Here is a 22,460-nt window from a genome sequence, read left to right on the forward strand (position 1 = left end):
TGTTCCTTCCTTTTTTCCCCCCCACATTTTAACAATATGTCTGAAAATTGTAGAACCCAGGTATTTTTATTCCTTGGTCCATGAACTTTCCATTTTTTACTATATTGCCTATCATTTAGACACCCAGTTTTTGTTAGCGTGAATGGACAAAGTGTTAAATTATTCTTTGTTTCTAGTGTATCGTACTGAGTACCTAATGTAGTATTTCACATTTTTTTTCAGAAAGAGATTGTGGTCATTTATTTTATGATAAATGTTGAAGTTAAAAAATCTCAAGTGAGGTTATATAATAATTACTGCTAGTTACCAAAAACAGCTGATTAGGATTTTTTTTTCCCATTTGAGGAAGAAATGGCAGGTGAAGTTTTCAAAGAAATGATTTACTTTTAGACTTGTGTGAAAATCTGTGTGGTAGATACAAAGCAGTTTAATGTCTCGTTGCCACTGAAAAGCAATCATGTTATAAATATCAAACCACAAATGTTTATTTTCTGAATTTTAAAATCTGCAACCTCATACAAATCACAGAAATAACTTTTCATTTGTTTCTTGAAACAGTTTCTTGAAATTATTTCTTGAAACTATGTTTTTTAATCTTTTTGATAGGACTCATAATCTGTATAAAAATATAACCTTAATTTTGATCATTCTGGGTTTATTTTGGCCAATTTATCTATCAATGCCATTATTGCTTTATTTTTCAGAGGCGAGTGGGGCCTGTCAAAAGTGCTTGATTTTAGGTCTTTTGGACCAAACTTTATCACAAAAGACGAATCATTAAAAAAATGTGTCCATTTGCCCATACCAAATGTCCATGATAGCATTCATAGAGGTTACTTATATTTGGACTAAATAATTTAATTAGTAATCCAGCATTCTCCCTAAAGATGGCAGTACATCTCAGTGTATTATTTATGGAGTAATTCTCTTTGAAAATAGTATTAATTGCAACTCCATTATCGATTGAAAAAAGTTAATCAGACTAAAAGTATATTTTCATAATACTGTCACAATAGTTAAAATTCAGTGGTAGAACAAGTAAGATTATATCCTTGCAGGTCGTAGCATTAGTGCAGCTTCTGTGTGTTATACTCAAGCCTGGACATCGGGTCCTCTTGGTTCTTCCTGCATTCTGACTTTGGAATTCTTGGTGTAAGATCGTGCACTAAAGTCTTGTCAAGAATTGTGATAAATTATGTTAGGACCTTGCTGTATTTATAGGTCTTTCTTCTATGGGGATGTTGTCAGAAAACAAACTGACAAAACTCTCCAAACGGGGTGGGGGGGGTGATGAAACCCTAAGAACAACTGCATATTGTATATATTTGAGGACATGGGAAATGTTTTGATATTTATTGTTTAGTAAAAGTTTATATGAACTTTTTTGTTTAGGTGACTAATTTTTTAATAAGTGAAACAAGTACTTGTTTATGCCATTAAAAAAAACACCTTCAGCCTTCTCTACTATAAAAACTAAGTTCCGAATTCACAAAGTGGTGCTCTGGAGCATGGAGAAACAACACTGTATTTTCCTCCTTTCCCATCATTTGCATTTCTTTTTAAATTGTTCTTTTGAGCGTGTGTTTGAAATCACATGGTATAATTTGAAAACGGTGAACAGCAAGACAGAAAGGGCAGGCTAACCTCCCTGCCAGGCCGCACAGGTAACTTTGGCATGGCCACGACTTCCTAAGGCTGGCCGGATGGTTGGTTCTCTAGCAAGGTGACGAGCCTATACTGGTGTATAAATACCATGATGCTAGTTTTTAAAATTTGCAATGAGAAGTATCGGGCACACTCACTTCTCATGTTTATGGTTCAATGTATTTTTCTCTCAGTGGGCAGATCTACATGGAAAACTAAATTATAGTCATGAGGTTGCTTGATGAGCGTTGATTTAGCTCTCTGCCCAATATCAGCAAGCTCTGGTAGTGTGATACATTCAGCTTTCCCATAGGAATATACTTGCCACTCAGACCAGATCATTTGCAATTTTTGGAGCATCCTTTCTTCTAGGCCAAGGTGCAGACACGGCCAGCTTTTCCTTCCTTGATTTCTTTTCTTGTAGAGTTACTATAGACTATCTCCTTTAGTATGTTTTTTCCTACTCGAGTTTAATAAAATTGCACTAATGTATGTGAAACACTTAGCTTAATGTCTGGCATATCAGTAAATAAATGATAATATAAGTATAACTGGTGTTGAATTCAGGTCACTTTGATACTTATAATGTCAAGACAATATTTTGGACCATTTCTTTAGATGACTAATCTATCTCATCTTTTACATTTTTTATTTTTTAAGTCTTTAATTCTTTTAACTCCTGAATATAATTTATCCTTAATGTTGAATCTACGAACTACTTAGGACAATCCCTTTTAGCTCTGCATGATTTTGCTACTATTTTTTTTTTTTTGAGATTTTGATTTTTTCAAAATTTTAGTTTCTTCAAAATACCCCATTCCCCACAGTTCCCCCGTCTGTAATGTGATTCTTTTGGCAGAGACGATCTTCAAGTTACTGCTCAGCTCTAGGGGAAAAAGAAAAGTGTATATATATATGATGTCAGTTGTAGTCCTTCCCACCTAATCATGCTTATCTTCATTACAAGCTCTGCTTAATTTCTCTCTCATAGAATGTAAAGTTATTTTGAAAATGGTAACAGCATCTGAATCTGAATCTTGAGAACAGTAGGATGGGCATGGAATTGGCAGGCAATCAATGATGGAAAAACACGGGTGGAGGTTTAATGATGGTAAATTCAACAGTCAACAGTGACATTACAGATCTTGCAAATACACATTGACAAATCAAAACTTTTTCTGTGCAAATGAGTACAGAAAGGAATAATTGAGATGAGTCAGTTGGTCACTCCAGCAACAATAAGCCTTGTCTGCCTTCTCCTCCCCATGCACGTGGGGATGAATTTAGTCTTTTAAGAGTTGCAAAATAGATTTGTGAAAACAGTGGGAAAATTGCCACAGCTCTTTCTGGTGTTTGTAAAAATATAGATTATCATGCATTTTTGAAGCTGGTGGTCTCAGAGTCACACTTTGAGGACAGTCATAGATAGTAAACATTGTGGGAGTTAAGAAAATGGATAGATCCTTTCAGATTGCAGTAACCAGGGAAGGCTTATCACAATGGCTTTTGGTCTGGGACTTGAGGGATAGGCAGCATTTGAACAGATGAGAGAAGGGAGAAGGTGTTTTTATTGATGGGTGAAATGCAAAGAATGAAAGCATCGGATGGGAAATAATAGTGTGTGTTGGGAGAGTGGAGACTCAAGCAGTTTGGTGCAAAGGTTCCTAAGTATGGTCCATGAGAGAGAACTGAGGCAGTGATTCTGTCCAATGATACCATTCCAGAAAAAAATGAGCGCTCTGCTATTTCTGTTCAGCATGCAACTGGATGAGACTTGATGCCTCTCACTGCACCAAGCTTCATGTTTTCATGTGCTCTCTCTGATGTTACCAAAGAATTTCATTTTACAAAAAGTATTCATTTTAGGGCACATTTTGGAAATGGTAAGGAGTGTCAGCATCTTCAAAATTCTCTCCTCTCTAAAACACATTCAAATGGAAGAAAACAATGATTGCTCCCTGAAAGCAGATGTGCACCTGTAATGTCAAGCACGTATGATTTTCCTGCTTTGACGAGGACAGGAAAGCCATACATCATTGTGCATTATTACTTTCCCTATCAGCAGCTGTCACCAGCTTTCCCAGAGGTATTGCCAAGAAATCTGAACAGAATATGATGTTTTTCTCTACCAGACAGAAATTTGCCGCCTTTTCAGAAGTCTTAATTGAACTTGAAGGCAAAGGAAATAATGTGACTTGAACTTGAAAGTCTTGAAGGCGGTTAGTGTTCCAGGACACAGGCTACCTTAACCAGGCAGGCACCGCATGACGTGGAATTCCGCTTTGGTTTTATGGACCTCTTTGAGCCAAGGATTTTGTCATTCGTTGCCATGGAGAAAAAAAATTGCACTTGATTATCAAAGATGATGTATGTGTTGATATGTCAAAGACCATGTCACAGTTTCAACGCACTAAGCCAAATCTCATTGAAATTTACTACTGAGCAGTTAGAATTTTTTTAATTAATTTTTTTCAGGAAGTCACCCTTTTTCTTTCATTAAAAATAATGTGAAGGAGGCATAATCCTTTGTAAGTAATATTTTTTATATATTGCTCATGTTCAGGAGATCAGTTTCCAGTGACGTAAAGTCTACGGTGTCTGCCTTGCTTTGCATGTTTCTGCAGGACAGAGTCCACATCTTTAATCAGAGTCTCAGACTGGTCTTCGACTTCCCTGAAAGGTTAAGAACTAGTAATTTAGCTCGTGTGAAGACAATGAAGTGCTCTGGATGAATTTGAGCAAAGGAATGACAGGAAATTAGCTCACCTGAAGAATATGGGAAAGAAAGCCTTGGCAGGATTGCTGGGTGGTTTAGGAATTCAGCCCCAGGGTCTGAGTTATCCTAATGATCTGAAGGTAATTTTCTAGATACAGCTTCTCAAAGGTAGGAACCTTACGAGATAAATACATATATATATTTATCTATATGTATATAAATATAGAACTATATGTATATAAATATATATTATATAATAGATATAAATATATATATATATTATATAATATATAATATATTTATATACTAAGAACTATACACTAAGTTCTTATACACTAAGAACTATATGTATATAAATATATATTATATATTATATAAAATCTATTATATAATATATAATATATATTTATATACATATAAATATATATTATATATTATATAAAATCTATTATATAATATATAATATATATTTATATACATATAGTTCTTAGTGTCTAAACACAGTGTTTTAAACATAACGGGCACTCAAAAATGTTGAATATTGAATTAAATTGAAATACGGACAATGAAAGTTGGACTATAGCACCAAAAATAAATGCTCTTCTGTCTTATTTGTATTTATTCCTGTTAAGTCATTTTGTGATAAACAGATTTTTGGAGAGGGAATGCTTCATAAAAGCTCATATAACCTTTTTGTTTAGGAGCAGTTGGTTAACAAACTTTTGTCCCCTTAGGATTTGTCCTCTTTGTAAATTTCATTTCTGGTATTTTTTAAAACTAAAGGTATGCCGTTAGACATGAGAATTGTATCCAGCATCTTTAGAGGGAAGGAAACTTGCAGGTTGCTGTGGTTGATTAGGTCATCATCTGTTTAAGCAACATTTCAATCAACATCTAAGCTAAGATTTGCTCATCATTAAATAAAACCAACCTGACAATTCTGAAATCACTTTGGGTTAAAATATCATTGTAACTTACAATGGCTCTTCTATCAGTTTAATAACAAAGTCCTGGAACCATGCCCCAGTGCCATATTAGTATAATTTTATTGTCATCCTTACACATTTTCCTGGAAAAAGATTTAGCAAGACAGATTCCCTAGGTATAATAACTGCAAAAAATTTAAATTTGCTATGACTGAAAGACAAAGATGTTACGTTTAAACTCTAGTTCATTGTTTAGACTCTAGTTCATTGTTTAGACTCTAGTTCAATTATTTTCAGTTTTGCTCCCACATCATTCTTTCAAGTTAAAGACAAAATTATTGAATACATTGTTAAAACATTGGTATTATCTAAATTATTTGTTCCAAGTGGTAATTTTATGGTAATTTTTCTTCTGTTTTTAGCACACTTTGTGTTCCCAAGTGTGTGGAGATTACAAATCAAATTAGGCTTTTTAGAAGCCCCGACAACTTTCTTTTTTTCTGAAGTAGAAATGTTTAATAGAGTAAATAAGGTAAAACTTTACAAAAGACTGGTTTTGATTACCTATGTAATGTTTAAGGAATAAACTGCTCTGTAATATGGTGATTTAGTTAGAACCTTTGAAGAAGATAAACTTCTGTATACCATTAATTCTTAAAATCTTCGGATGTGCACCACTTTGCTACACAATATAAAATAGTTTTTTCCATAAATTTGAATTGGGAGAAAGTTAGAATGGGTAATAAGAATGGAGTAAAATTCCTTTCATTTAATTAACTTGGATTTTTATTATAAATATAGAATATGCTTATTGTACACAATTTGGGAAATATATAAATAAAGATTACCTGCAGCCTCATCGCCTGGAGATAACCAGTTAACATTTTGGAGTGTTTCTATTTTATAGTGTGTGGTGTGTTGTGTTTAGACACAGGTATACACATAAGGGTACACACACCCCCACACATTCTACAAATGGGGATGAAACTGATTTTTTAAAAAAATTTCATCTAGTATATTTTCCCATATGATTAGGTGGTATTTTTCAGCATTATTTTAATAGCCGGTTAGTATCCATTATGAGAAAAGGACTGACCTAACCAACCCCTTATTGTTGGATAGAGGGTACTTCCGGTTTTTATTTTTTTGACTTTGTTTTTGTTGTTTTTGTGCTTTTATAGACATTGCTCTGAACACCCTGTATGAAAATTTTCTATGTCTCCATAATTATTACTTAATGGAAAATTCTAAAACTGGAATTTCTGGGTCAGAGAGTATTAAAAAATGTAAGGGTTTTGATGCTTTTTGCTAAATTGCTAAAGCATGTTGTGTGAGACTTCCACTGGATGCCGTTGTCCTCCGACCCACACAGGTTTACACCTCCTGTGTCCGTGTGACCGACCGCCTGTTGGGCGCAAACGGCATCGCGCTGAGTTTGGGTTTGCAGCACTTGGAATAACTGGGAAGCGCGTTTGTCCCGTTTCTAACCGGCGTGTCTTTGTCTTTCTCCCTGGGGACCGCTGCCGCCCGCGGGGCCGAAGCCTCGGGAAGCCGTCGCCCCGAAGCGCCGCCGCCCTGCGCCCGGCCGCCCCGGGGAGCCGCTGCCCGCCCGCGGCCGCCGTCACCACGCGCCAGGCCGCCGCCAACTGCCGCGCCAGGCTCCGCGGGGGCGCCGCCCGGGAGCGCCAGCACGCCGCCCGAGGCCTCCGGAAGCCCGCGCCCCCGTGAGCGCCGCCGCCCGCCCCCGGCGCGGCTCTGAGCACCTCGGGCGCTTCTCTCCCCGGCGCGCCCTCCACACCCTCCCAGAGCGACCGGGAGACCACGGTCATCAGCGATCTCCCGGTGTCCGCAGCGATTCGCAGAGCCCCTTGTTTTAACTGGACTGGTTTCCCCCAGAACCGGAGGACCGCGTGCCTTGGGCCGGCGGGCGGGGAGGACGGCCTCCTTGCCAGCTGCTACTCGCAAAGCATCACTTCCTCATCCGTCCTGCCGAAACCCGGGCTGCTGAGAATCTTGCCACCGGACAATACCATCCTCTTTCCCTCTCCACGTGATTTATCAACTACCTAGGCAATTTCTTTAATGATTAGTTCTTCAAAGACTAGCTCCCACTTTAGGCTTCGTCACCTGTCAGCCAGCTAACTGCCCCCTCCCCGGCCCCACATCTGCCAGAAGGTTGTTTCAATAAGTGTACAAGTCCCAGTGACTGTGGAGCGATCGACACAATCTGGAGTTGTGGGATGCATTTCTGTGCTGGAACTTGAACTCCAACATCCAGCCCCCTCCTGGTAGTTCATCTCCGATGACCATTTCCTCCCTTTGGAATCAGTCCTCGCTCCCACGGTCCTAGACACCCATCCCAGGGCGTCCACTATGTACTGGGTTTGCGCTGAGGCCCCCCTTCTCCCAGGCTATTTCCAGTCAGACACAGTGAGCACAGTGAGGGTGTTAGTGGTGACCCATTCGCGTGAGACGCTGGACTCCTCTCGCGAGCCACTTCGGCTGGGGCCTCTTCAGCAGCCTGGCTGAGACTTTCTTAGAACTGTGCTGCATGCACTCTAAGGCTCTTCTTGCGCAATCCCTGTCTCCTTTCATAGGTGTCAGACGTGCATTATGGAATGAAGGCCTCCTCCCTCCAGTTTCTGATTCCTCCCCTTTATCCTTCACTGATGTTTCCCTCAATAAAACTCTTGCAAGTTGAACCCCTGCCTTGGTGTCTGCTTCGGGGAGGACCTGAGCTAACACTTTATGAAACATTCCACTCTATCATCACCCTCCTATCCTGCTGGAGCCCTTGTTCACTGACAGCTAATTCAGTAACCTCGTTTCCCCCTCTGTTTATCAAGCCCTTCTTCAGCTCACTTCCTTCTCCGTCTAGCCTAGATCCATACCCTGGTTCCTGACTATGACCACCCTCCTTGAAACACAATGCTTTCAGCAGCCTTGAACCTCAATTTCTGCCAATTTACTTTCCCCGGTAAAATCCCAACTCTGGATGAACCTTGCCATTTGCCTTCCCTGGGCCTGACTGGGATAACTGAACATTTTCTTCAAGAAAAGCACACAACGCAACCAACTTGTTTTCCTTTCCGTCTGTTATCTCAGATTTCAAATGGGTGCTATCGTTCGTACTGCGGCTCTCAGATTCCCACTTCTGAAACTACTATTTATACCTTTTCATCTCCAAGTTTTCTGATCCCTTCCTCCCAGTTTACTTCAAATTTTCCTTGGAAAATAGAAGATATTACATACAAACTTTCTTATCTTTCCACCACAAGACCTGCCAACCCCCCCATCCAGCTGCCTTGGTAACCATCTTCTTGTGACTATGGAGGAAGTTTTAAAGGCCAGCTCCTCTTTCGCTCTGGATCCCATCCCCTCTTGCCTTTTCAAGGACTTTTCTTCTTAGGCTTTCCCTTTTCTGTCTTCTGCATCATCGATCTCTGTCTCAAATGGATCATTCTCATCAGATTGCAGACATGCTTCAGTGTCCCCAATCTTAACCAAACCTTTCCTTGCGCACATTTCTTCCATGTACGTATGAGCCATTTCTCAGCCCGCCTTTATAACCGTGCTTCTTTATAGAGTTATCCTTGTATGTTGTCTTCATTTTCGAATCTTCTTCTATTCACTTTTCAATCCACAATCTGACTTCCCCATCAACACCACTGAAAGTGTCATTGTGAAGGTCACCAGTCACTTCCTCATTACCCTATCCAAAAGGGTACTTTCCTGTCCTCACCTGACCACTCTCTCCTTCTTTAAATGTTCTCTCTTCGTATTCAAAACACTATTCTCTCCCGGATTTCTTCTTCACTGATCAGCCCTCGTGTTATGCTCCATCTCCTTATGTCTAACTGAAAAGTTGAGGTCTCTCACCTCCATTTGGATCCCTCTTTTCTTTCTATGTTCTTTCCCAGGATGAGCTTATCACTTTCCACAGATTTAAGTCTTTATGCGAATGAATTTCAAATTTATGTTTCCCACCTTGACCTTTCCATTATGTTCTAGACTCAAATGTCTAATTGCTTGCTCAATAGCTTCCTTTGGATGACTCAGATCTCTCATACTTAATATGTCCAAAGTCTAATTCCTCATTCTCACCCCAAACCTGTTTCCCCCATTCCCCCAATGATAGGAAACAGCACCACCCATCCAACCAATTGCTCCAGCCAGAAACCTAAGCCTCATCCTTGATTCTTTTCATAACCTTTCCCCTGCATCAAATAGACCAGCATAATCTATCAGTTTTATCCTCAAAATATATCTTTAATCTGTCTGCTTCTTTCCATTTTCAATGCCATCATTTAATCCTGATCAATGTTTTTTCCTCACTTGATTGTAGTGACAGCCAGTCCTACCTGGTCTCTGCTCCAACCCATGACCCACTTCTTGATAGAATGGCAGTAGAGAGCTTACTCATTAATTGAATTGAGTCAAGTGCTGCTCATAGATACAATCTAAACTCCTTCTGTGTCTCACAGAGCCTTGCAAAATCTGACCCTCACCTATCTCTCCAACCCCATCTATACTCCTCTGTGTATTGCTCACTCTGATGCAGCCACACTGGTTTCTCCAACATGCTTGAGATCTGCACCTCAGGGGCTTATTAAATGCTGTTATCTCTGTGTAAGCTGTCTTCTTATCTACCCTCTTCCTCACTGCACCCTTCTCTTTTAGATAAGAGCTGAAATACTTCTTGAGATAGGCCTGCCCTGAGCATTGCTTGAAAGCAGTCCTTGTTTCCCTTCTCCCATTTGCTATCTCAGTTCTTTGCTCAAATCCCTTATTTCAATTTGTAATTTTATTTATTTGTTTAATTACGTGTGTGTTTGCCACACTGGAATGAATGAAGGAAGAGACTATGTGTGAATGTCTAGATTCTTCAACATTGTATTCCCAGCCCCTAGAACAATACTTGGCACAAATAGGTGCACAATAAATATCTGTTGAAAGAACAAATAAACACATTTGCTAATTTTTCTTTTCGGAGTTCACTTTTTATTGATTTGTAAAAGCTCTTTATATATTAAAACCACTAATGATTTGTTTATTCTATATGCTGCAGACATTTTCCCCCTTGTCATATATTTACCAATTTAATTCATGATGTCTTTGATATATGGAAATATTACATTTTTCATTTAGATAAATCTATCTTTTCTTTCATGATTTCTGCTTTTGGTGATATGTTTTAAAAAGTCTTCTCCATCTCAATGTTATATAAATATTTATGTTTTCTTTAAAAATTTTCTTTTAGATTTAAATCTTTACTCCAAATGAAATTTATTTTTGATATAGATGTGATTAAGGACCTAAATATTTATTTAGTTGTTACATCATCATTGATTGAAAACTCTCTCTTCCACTGTTGAAAATTCCACATTTATTAAATATTAAATATTTACATATACTTGGAATGTTTCTGAATTTATTATTTGTTTGTTTTTTGGTATCCTTCTCTATTCCTGAACCATGCTGTCATTTTATATTGTCATTTTGTAATTTATTTTATTGTGTGATTAACTTTTTAATGGGGTAAACATTACTCTTCTTTTTCAAAAATATTTTCAGCTGTATTTGTGCACTTATTCTTCCAGATGAACTTTAGTTATATTTTGGTCAAGTTTCAAAATAAATTCCACTGGCATTTTGTTTAAAATTGCTTTAACAGTATAGGTAATTGGGGGAGAATCGCCATCTTTGTAATATTAATTTTCCCATTCAGGAACTATCACGTGAAGTTTATTGAAGGCTTCTTCTATATTCTTCAGAGATTTTGTAAGTCCTGCATATTTCTTATTAATAGTAATATTATGTAGTTTATATCTTTGTTGGGATTATTAATAATATTATTATGTAGTTCATATCTTTGTTGGGATTATTTAACTTGACCCTTCTTGCAGGGTCAAGTTATTGATTTTTGTATTTGGTAACTTTTCTGAACTCTTTCATTAATCCTACTAGTTGATTCTCTTCTAAATAGACAATCATTTGAAGTGTAATTAATGATAATTTTCTCTCTTTACAATTTTATACCTCACATATTAAATAAATGATAGTATTAATTTTGCTCTTATTCCTGACTTTTTAGGAATGCCATTAATATTTCACCAGCTTTAGATGTTAGCTGTTGGATTAAAATAGAGGTCTTTATCAGGTGAAGAAAGTGGTTTCCTGGTTTAAGTATACTAAACATTTTATTGGAAGTTGTTGAATTACATTAAACATATTCTGGGGAACTAGAAATTATTATATGGTTATACTTTCTTGACCTATTATTACAATAAATTATATTAATTGATATTTCAATAATGAATTATTTCTGCATAAGATGCATCCTCTGTCATCATGGTGGTTTTTTCCTCTTTCAGTTTAATAGTGTTGAATTTAACTTCTTACATTTTATTTAGGATAATTCATGAATAAGATTGGACTGTAGTTTTACATTTTTTATTTCTATAATTCTATTTTTATCAGATTCTGAAAATGTTCTGTGCTCCAGATTAGTGTAGAGTACAGGAATTGCCTACTCTGAAGTTTTGGAGGAACTGACCCATAGTGCTGTTTAGGCTCCAAGCTTTATTTCAGGGTAGGTGAATGAAAGATAAATCTCTGAAAACATTAAAATTTTCTTCTATGATTTTGGGCTAGACAGGTTAACTACTAATTCTTCAATATCAATTTAAAAAATAATATTTCAAAAAGAAAACCATGCATTTTAATAGAATTTTAGAGTTTATTAGTAGATGTCTATATATAACTATTTTCTCTATATTCATAGTTATAACTCCTTTCTTATTTCTGATCTTTTTAGCTGCATTTTTCCTTCTTTTATTAGACTTGCCAGTCTTTTAAAGGAATCAACACTTAGCTGTTTTATAAATTATACTTTTTTCTATTTTCAACATTATTAATATAACTTTTACAACTTATTAATTCCTTCTTTAGTTTTTCTTAAGTTTATTTTGTAGTTTCCTGGATGTTTCTTTGTAATTCATGACTTAGTTCATTTATTTTTATTTCTTATTTAATAATAGGACATGTAAGGCTATAAATTTACCTCTGAGCACAGCTTTCACTGCATCTTAAAAATTTTGGTACGTAGTTTCTTAATTGTTGCTATTTTAAAACAATGCATTATAAGTGCTGTTTTTATTTCATTTTTGACTTGTGTTATTTAAGATAGTGTTGTAAGGTTTTTGTTACTGTGAATTGTTTCCTTTTTAAATAAAGAATAAATTTATTAGTATTTATGTTGCTATTTTAATAAAGAGCTAATTGTGTTTGGAAAAAGTGAAGTTATCTGTGAAACGGTCTTACCTGAAGTTATATGCAGGCATTACCTAGACTTCCTTGTTACAAGAGTCTACCAATAGCATCAACTAGTGGTGACTATACTAATTACAATGGGATTTGGCATACCACTAATAGCAATAATTTACTGGAATTGTGATTTCTATATAATATCCTAGTTACTCATGTAGAAGACAAGAAAGAGCTTTAAAAATGTTTATTGCATCAGAAATCCTCAGGTAATGTAGAATTTAAATGAGCATCTAATAATTAGAAAAACTCATTATCAAAGTTTATGAACTCAGGAAGGATTTGAAAATTGTGAACATGGACTTTGTCACAAAATTTTAGCATTAGAACCGTTTCTCTTTTAGACTTGGAAACAGTAGTTTTAAAAATATTTAATTTTGTAATTACAAATGTAATTGATGTACATAAATAAAGTCAAAATTACCTATAACTCTATCATCCAGAAAAAACCCATAACATTTTGTTGTATTTCCTTCTAGGACTGTTTCTGTACATTGTTCTTTCTTTTTTTTTTTAATAGAATTGGGCTCATATTCTTTAGCACCCTGGTTTTGTTTTTTCACTTATTTGTGAGCATTGCCCTAATACATAAGGCAGTAGAGATCTTTGGGAATTGACGTTTTTCAGTATTATTAGCATTAGCATTGGGTTCTTTCTGCTGTGGTTTCTAAGCACAGAGTGTTTGCTTTTCTAGCCTGGTCCTTGAAGACTCCCTTGATAATCTTCCATTTAATATTTTGCTTCTTAAACTAGCTATAAGTAGTTTTTGTCCCTTGTATTCAAGAACTCTGACTGATACAGTGATTTTGTTTTATTTGATAGTATTTCCAGAATTCTTGTGCCAAGAGATATATTGTGCATATGTGCAGGCAACAGGCCCACCACCCCCTCACACACACCCATACATGTTTGGGAAGTTTCACCTATAATATTTGCTTATTTGGAGGTTCATAGACCACATTCTTATATTAAAGACTCTGAGAAGTTGTGCATTAAAGAAAAAAGTTTGCTTTAAAAATACGTATTTCAAACATTTCATTATAAAACACATTTTTAAATGTAGAACCTGATAATTTTTTTTTTTAAATAAAACTTCAGGAAACACTGATTTTGTTTATTAGCTTAGCAGCATCCTGATGGCCCTTTTGCTTGGCTTCTACACATCAGTGCAGTGGTACCTCAGTTTTCGAACGTCTCCATTGACGAACATTTCGGTTTACGAATGCTGTAAATTTTATGGATCTATGGTATCATTAGATGGTAAAATTCATGCTAAATTTGCAGTTTTAGGGGTTGATTTTAAAGGTCTGGGACGGATTAATCCATCTTGCATTACTTTCTATGGGGAAACTGTGCCTCAGTTTTCGAATGTTTCAGAACTCGAATGGTCTTCTGGAACGGATTATGTTCGAAAACCGAGGTACCACTGCATTATGTAGTCAAATTGGTATTGGTAGTATAACTTTCAATTGATTTAATGTGTAGAATAAATTGGTTTTCTGGTGCCTCTTATTGTTCTGTACTGAGAAGTTGGTCCTAGCGTGGCCTGAGGATCTGACCTCAGGATTGCCCTCAGACTCTGGTATGAGAGACGCCTGCTATGGGTCCCATGCTTTATAGGGCCCCACTCTGGGCCTCCTTTGGTCACTCTTGCTGTGCCAGGATGAAGAGTCTGGGAGCCACCGGAACATGACCACTTGGACCCTGAGCCTTCTTATGTAGACTACACTCTGGGTGCCTGGGACCCCAAATTCTGAATCCCAACAGCCTTGCCTTCTGGAGCTTCTTCAGGTCCATTTTATTGTGCCATCAGTTGAGCCTTCCTAGGTCCAAAGGGTGGTTAGAAGATGGCTATTTGCAGGAGTGTGGACAGGCTTCTTCCCCCTTTCCTGGCTCAGTGCTCCTACCACTCTCCTAGCTTGCCCAACCTCTTTTGTTTCGGAGAAAGCTGCCCCTCCAGCCCTCTTTCTGAAGCTAGACAATTCACTTCCTCCTGTATGTCCCTGGCCCTTTTCAAGCTGCTACCCCAGCGCTGGAGCTCAGAGTCTGTGAGTCTGTCAGCAGTAAGTCTGTGTGTGGGCCCTTTATGTGGAACACCTGAGTCTCCAACAGTCATTCGGCTCACTCAGCCACAATCCCCACTGTTTTTCACAGTCAGAAGTTATGGGGACTTCTCTTTCCGGCACTGGAAGCCTGGGCTGGGGAACCTGATGGGGGGCTGGGTCCCCTTGCTCCTCAGGGGGGACCTCTGCAGTAGAGATAGCCCTCCCGTTTGCTAACTGGTACACCATGGGTGTGGGGCCTACCTGATCTATGTCTCTGCCCCTCATACCAGTCTCCATATGTCTTCTTCTGTATGTCCTCCGTTGTAGGACTTCTGCCCTTATAAGTAACAGAGACGCAGGAGAGCCAGACAAGAAGTGATGACAGAAGCAGAGGTTGGAATAATCCACCAAGGAAGGTGAACAGCCTCTAGAAGCTGGAAAATGCAAGAAATTGATTCTCCTCTAGAACCACTAGAAGGAACACAGCCTGGCTGATACCTAGAATTTATCCTATTGACACTTCTGACCTCCAGAATGGTAAGATAGTACATCTGCATTGTTGTAAGCCACTAAGCTTGGGGTAATTTGTTACAGCAGTAGTAGGAAACACAAGCAAGAGCCAGACCTCAGCTCATTGCAGTCCCAAATTTGTAGGAACACATGGTGACTGGGTGGTCTTTTTAAAGTCCCTCTACTTTGACTTGTCATAAGTCAGATTTCAATTTCATTTTTAAACAGCATGGTGCTTGGATGCTTGGCATAACTCCCTTTTAAGCGGCTTCATTGCTTGTTTGTGGGGGGGAAAATCAAAGCTTTGATTTGAACTGGCAGTGCTTAATAACCAGTTTATTAATTTTGAGCTGAATGAAAAATATTCCCCAAATTACAAACCGTAAATTTGCAGTTTTCTTTTAATGTCATTCTTTAAAAGTATTCACTGTTTCTAAGTAAAAGGAATATGCAATCAACAATTTATCAAATCAGCTTTGATAATTTTCTCTGACACTTTTCTTTCATCCAAATACTGTAAAGTGCTTTATAGAAATTAGATTTCATGCAAATAATACAATTAATCTTCCTTTGCCTGTAGCATTAGCAGAAATCTGAAAATGATATAAGCAAACCCAAGTTTCTTAGGATTAAAAGAACACTTAAAAGCAGTTTGCTACTGTTTCACTCACCTTACTTTCATGAGTCTATGATATATGATTATTTATCATTGTGCATAATTAATCAAACACAATCAAATGGCGTAATGCTAATTTTCTGAAAACACTTCAGCTATATTACAGTTCTGTTTTTCAAGTCAGTAGAGATTCTGTATTGAATAAACATAGGCTGAGGTTCAGGAAAAACAGTATGGGCAAGACTTAAAGTTCACAGCCCTCAGAAATGTTCCTATTCATACTTCATAATGTAGATATTTGCTGACCATTGAAAATGTAAGACAGTGCATTAAATTCAATAGAATGTCAGAAATTGTTTCTCTTGATTAATTACCCAGGAAATATCTCTAAGTAATTTGGTGATCATCCTCTTGCGTATACTATTTCCAGTAGTTGCTCACATCAGCATTATGTCATATACATAAAAATCAAAGAGACCAAATGAAGAACTAGGGATATGTAACCTGAGAAAATCCATTATAAAAGGACTGATTTTCTGGCTGAAGCAGGTGCTTTAACATAATCAAACTTAAAAAATGTCACGCTTTCTTTAAAATTTTTTCTTTTAGTCCTCTGCATTCTCAGGTAAGTTGAAAAGATGATAAAGGAACTAAAAAGAGGAGAAACGGTTTGCTTTTGAGCTGTCACTATTCTGGGGCCCCTATCAAAGAAACTCAGTTCATTTTGATTGAATAAGTTAATAGAAATGAATGAAGAGAACTGAATTGAAATATAAATGGAAACAAAATGTAGTTTAATGGGATAAGCAAAAGATTGGGACATGGACCTGACATCTAATAGTTTCGGCCTGCAGACACTAGTTTTATCTTTTGGTGCTGACTTCTCTAAATACAGTGGAACCCGTGGAACTCACTTACCTCAGTGTTCTTGGAAAACATGTTAATCAGACTGACAAAAATGAGATCTGCAAAGTCCAACTACATTACATGTTATGGTTAAAGATGAAACAATGGGGATGATTAGGAGAAACAAAAAGGAAACCTTGAATTCATCAGTTAGGATACTGTTTATACTTCTGCTTTCAAGACTAATCTTTAATTTGTTTTAGGTAAGATTTTTTTTTCCCCTTTAATGACTTGGAAACCTGGAGTAACTGGTAATATATTTGCATATATACTAGCAGGTTTGAATTTCACGTCTTTGTATGACAGATATGAAAATCATCAGTACTTTCCCAGGCTGCCACCAGAAATCACATTTCAAGTAGTCGTTTAAGTTAAAAAATTCTCAATAGAAGGAAAAACATAATTCTAGTTAAGGCCCACTATTAGTCCCAGCAATGTACACTGGTATTAGTCTTTAAGCTTCAATCAACATTAAATTTATTCCTTTTTAGCTGTATAATAGGAAAGAGAAAATTTTCAAGGTGATTTTTCACTTATGCGTAAAACTGATCCCAGAAATGACAGCCGAAGGCACTCTTGTCAGAGAGTGTAGGCTCAGAGGAGGTAAGCCCTGGTACTTCCTAAAATCAGGATCGTTCCTTACCATTGTTCATCCATTTCTAGATGAGGATTTTCTTTTTTTTTAATCACCCTGACCTTGGTGGCAGTAGGGACGTAGTGACATTGACACTGCAGCACAAACGTGCTCATGGCTTTTCATACAGTCCTTTCATCAAGCAAGTGATGTATATTGTTGGTACTGCACATTGAGTTTAATTTGAACAAAAGGCATTTAAAACTGTCTTGAAAAACCTTTTCCTTTGTAGTATTGCAAAGCCTGCAAGTCTGTATGAGGCCATGAAAAGGAAGGACAGGGTTTGCTAAAGTTGTCAAGAGATACAATGTGAAATTGAGAAGGAGGAGGGGAAAGTGTGATCCTCAGGCTTAGGGCACTTGGTAATCCAGGCTACGAAGGAGTCCACGTCACCCAAACGCAGGATGGCAGTTTGTGGTTCCAGCCAAGGCGTACTCTGCCAGCTTGCTTGTGCCTGAATACAAGTGGACATGGTAGTCTGTGCAGCTTCTGCTCACGCTCTCAAGCATGTGTGGGTTGGTTTCTAAACCATGATAGGACAGAGGGCACTTCTATGGATGAGGTTTCGCGCAGTGCAGGTGACTAGGGAGGAATGCAGTGTGCAAAGCTGATGGTCAACCTGCTGCCTCTGTGTGCTGTTCAGATGTGGGCCTTGCCAGATGCCTTCAGGAACAGAGTTTTTGGGACTCTGAGGGAGCTGAGGATTCGGGGTGTCCCACCCCTCCCAGGTCCCAAGTGATTCCCTGGTTATTATTCAGAAGGCAATAATTCCATGCAGAAGTATGTGGTCGACATGTGACGGGGTGTATGCTTATAAGAAATAATTATTTCAAAGCTTAAGGAAAAACATAACTCCAGGCTTGATGGAAGAGGAATTAGAAAGCTCCTGCTGCTACACTGGAGAATCCAGGCTATCACAAGAAATTTAGAGTTTAAAAGAAAAGGTAGAAGTGTTCTAAAATCTATCTTGTCTAGAAGAAAGATCAGGTTGCTCAGAAAGAGGCCAGCTTCCTCAGAGCTCAGGAATAGGCTTAAACTAACCACAATAATCTCAATTCTCCATGAAGATTGGTTGTTGTTTTTCTGTTTGTTTTTTTGGTAAGCCAATAAATTTACTGGTAAAAAAGTCTTCAAAAATATTACTCTCTGATTCAGCATTGAAAAGTTATGATGTACAAAGAAAGGCACAGAAATAGAGCAATAGGGCATATATTTTATGTTAGTAAATCAGATGCTGATTGTTGGAGGAATAACAGTAATACTATGAAAGCAAAACCAAGCGATCCCTGGCAGGCAGGTGAAGCGGTGGCATGTTTCTTCCTGAGACATGTGCAAAAGCACTCCCTACTGCAGGTCAAGCGAAACCCCCGCAGGCACAACTTGTCACATCTCTTGGAATAGGTGATCGAATTTTAAAGCAATGAGAGAAGCTGGTGTGCTTAGTGATGCTGGATGCAGGTCTATCGTTAAGGTACCAAATGTGCCTTTATCAGAAATTTCCTGCTACCTTTGAGTAGAAACTCCTTAACTTTCAGCAACACTGATTTTGTTGAGGGAGAAAAATTGAACTCTGAGTTGAAAGTGGCAATGTAAAACCCAGGTGTGCCTTGAACTTATACTGTCCACACAAAGGTGCTAGAAAAGACCTAGATCAGGTGAGCACAGGTTACTTGACATCTGTCTCTAGGTGTACCAAGAATTCTTTTAATAAGTACAAAATAAAAATTGCACATGATAAGAAAGCAGTGTTAGTATTTCTTAAGTAGTACACAAAAAAGTGGCATCTTAGGCTCTGTGACATTTACCAGATTTTCTGGAATCCTGAGTCTAGCACAGCATTAGGCACCCTCGAGAGGCCCAGTGAGGGGTTGCTGGAGGACTGGCAGAAGGAGTGGCACAGTGGTGCAGGGAACTGGATGTGTTTCTCGTGGGCACTCAGGTGGGTCACCTGTGGTCTATGGATTCCTATTAAGCTTTGAGTCTGCTCTAGTAATTTCACGTACTAACCAAAGAAGACTTGTGTGTTTGATGGGAGGAGACTTAGTTATGCAGAAGAACCGACAGGCAGTAGCTCCACGTGGGCAATCTTTTTCTGTCCTAGCACCAGCACTGGGAGGTGGTCCAGTGGAGAGTTTAAAACCATGGGCTCTGGAGTCAGGCAAGTAAAGGTGACTCGATGTGCAGCCTTGATGGAGTTATTGTCTGAGTTGCTTCATCTGTAAAATGATAATAAAGAAGGTCTACACAATGGCGTCCGTATAGTGTGCTTAGCATTTGACACATAATAAGTGCCCAATGAATGCTATTACGAGCATTAAAGATGGAGGAATTATTGTTTCCCCCTCTAAATTCTGGGAAAGGAAAATGGGTGGAAAATGATGTGAATAAATGTTAGCCACCAGAATGGCTGCAACTCTAAAAACCGGCAGCACTGAAGGTTGCTGAGCGTACGGAGCAGCCAGACGCTAATATTCATTGTTGCTGGGAATATACAGTGGTACAATGACTTTGGAAAACACGTGGCAATTTCTCATAAAATTAAACATACAGCTACCAGGTGGCCCAGACATTTCACTCCTAGGTGTTTACCTAGGGGACATGAGTATGTCGACCCAAAGACTTGCATACGTATATTCAGATTAGCTTGGTTCATAATAGCTGCATACTGGAAACATCTGAGCTCTTCTTCAAGAGGACAATGGACAGACTACAGGGCTTCGGCTTAGACAGCGGTGTGCATTTGTCAACATACAATACAGGAATTAAAATCTGTGCATTTCACTGTACGAGTAGGTACATTTTAGAGCAAAAAGTGAGACGAGCCGTAAACAAATATTGAACTCTAGTTGATGGTATGCCTGCTGGGGTGTTTGGGGGCAAGCTGCACTGATGTCTGCCACTTACTTTAAAGTGCAGCAAATATAAGAGCCTGATGGGTGCGTAGAGGGGTGGAGAGAGGATTCTGTGTGTTACAAGGAACATGTAGTGAAGTGTTAACTTAAGCGGGAGTATGCAGGTGCGCAGTGCACAATAATTTCAGCTTTTCTATGTGTTTGAACAGTTTTATAATAAAATGATGGGAAAATATGGTATATTTACAGTTGTGCAGTGGTCATGTTGCTCTTCCTGGAGGTGGGACATCCGCACGCTCATCCTCCCAGTAAGGCCCCTACTCTTCAGCTTTCCTTCTTCCCACCTAGTTTGCTTCAGGTCTTTGCTTGCAGGGTTCAGTGTCGGGATATTGCCTATGCCCTCTACAGCCCTTGAACTCTCTGGATGTTTTGGGTCCTCAGCAGTGCCTTGGGCCACTCAAATTCCTGTTTGCTGTCCATCTCACCTGTGTTTCCTTGAGTCCCTTTAATTCTCCCCATGCTGCCCGGCACGCGGCGGTTCTGCCCCCACAGCCCACAGGCACAGCCCAAGAGGGCAGGTGGAGGGAAGGACCAACTCTCCGGTTGGTTGGGCCATCCCATACCACCTCTCAAGGAATGAGTGTAAGTGTGTGCTTGACAGAATTATGCACGGTGGCATCTGTTTTTTGACTCTAGGAATTGGAATATGACAAGGGAGAGGGGCTGTTACATTGGTTTTGCATAGTGTAAAGGACACCGGGCTGAAGAGAGGCGACCTGATTTCTCGCCCTGCTCTTTCTTGCATTAACTCTCGCTGTACAACATGGCAGGAATCACTTGCACTCTAGGCCTTAGCCCCTTAATCTCAGAACGAGGAACTGGATTAGAGACCATGTACAGACTGCTTCAGTCCTAAAATTCTGAGTCCAGTTGTTTAGATCAATGCCTGGGTTCAAACCCTGCCTCACTGCTTCTTCATTATGGGACCTTAGACAAATCACTTACATGTTTTGAAGCCTTAGTTTTCTTATCTGTAAAATGGGAATAATAATAACAATAATTATCTCTTAGAGATTTCTTTAAGGATTAAATTAAATAATGTATGTAAAGACCTTGTAGGTTCTGGCACATAGTAAACCCTCCAATGTTAGCTGCAATTACTATCACTCCTATTGTTACTACTTCTAGGCTTATCCAACTCGGGGGTAAACTGGAAAGCTGCCATGAGTACATTTAGCTGCAAAAGTCCTCCACTGCCTTCACGTTTCATTTTCTCTCCTGGAGAGAAATGCATTGTTATTTTTTTCAATTTAAATAAAGTTAACTTAAATATTTTTTTCTGATTTAGATTTGCTAGCTATATTTGCAGTAACTTTAGGAGGTGTGCTCTTTCTTTCTTTTTTTCAGAAAGGATATCATATTAAAAATAATGATTCATTTTAATTTCATATTCTCTTCATGAGCTTTCATATTCTAAAGGCAAAAATCTTCATATTCTTTCTTCTGCGAATCATAAGGATTAAACTGAAAAATCAATTCTTCCTAAGAAAGGAGAAAATGAACTATTATTAAGAAGTAAAGAATAGTCTGAGGATGATGTGGGCAGATCAATGGAACAATCGGAGATAGTTTCTTACTTTAGTATTTTTTGCTAAAAACTAAACCATCACCTCAGGCTGTTGATGATGAATTTCCATTCCCATCGGAATCAATCCGAAGACATATAGGCAAGTACCCATCAGCCTCAGCTCTCAGGATTCCTGCCTTGTATTTTTCACTCTTAAAAACAAAACTAAACAACTGAGAATACTAATCCAGTTAGATAAATGCAATTAAAAAAAATAATTCTAGCAAATGACATGAACTGCTTCGAGCTATCCGATATTCTATACTAATTAGAAACATTTAACTAGAACTTTTAGGAGCCAGTGAGCACAATTTTAGCTCAAAAGATGAATTATATTTGTAGCATAAATAATAATACATTTTCCAGAATGCTGGGGACCTAGAGTCATGAGTGAAGATAATAGCGGTATTTGATCAGAAGCCCCTGCTCTATATAATCTTTGTCTTGAAGCAATCTTCCATCTCCTCAAGGAACTTGTTGGAAACATGGGCACAGAAGACAGAAGTCTGCCAATGTTCACTTGTTATAACTTTGGCGCCAAACCTTAATCCTTGTAGCGCAGGGTTCCATTGGCTGCCACAAGAGGCAGCCGGGCATCTAGTACCAAGACAGGCTGAAAGATGACTCTTTCTCTTAAGCTCATTTCCAAGTCTCAGAC

General features: G+C 38.3%; 1 protein-coding gene across 1 annotated transcript in view; it reads left to right on the top strand.

Annotated features, from left to right (window-relative positions):
- The window catches only part of ZNF800 (zinc finger protein 800), a 43,748-nt gene extending 36,950 nt beyond the window's left edge, over window positions 1-6,798 (top strand). Inside the window, exon 6 of the mRNA XM_033098759.1 lies at window positions 6,659-6,798. Coding sequence (XP_032954650.1) covers window positions 6,659-6,683 — 25 coding nt within the window. The 3' untranslated portion in view covers window positions 6,684-6,798. The remainder of the gene's footprint in view (window positions 1-6,658) is intronic.
- Window positions 6,799-22,460: the final 15,662 nt, after the last annotated feature.

The sequence above is a fragment of the Rhinolophus ferrumequinum genome, chromosome 26 (genome assembly GCF_004115265.2).
Source record: "Rhinolophus ferrumequinum isolate MPI-CBG mRhiFer1 chromosome 26, mRhiFer1_v1.p, whole genome shotgun sequence".
Taxonomy (NCBI): Eukaryota; Metazoa; Chordata; class Mammalia; order Chiroptera; family Rhinolophidae; genus Rhinolophus; species Rhinolophus ferrumequinum.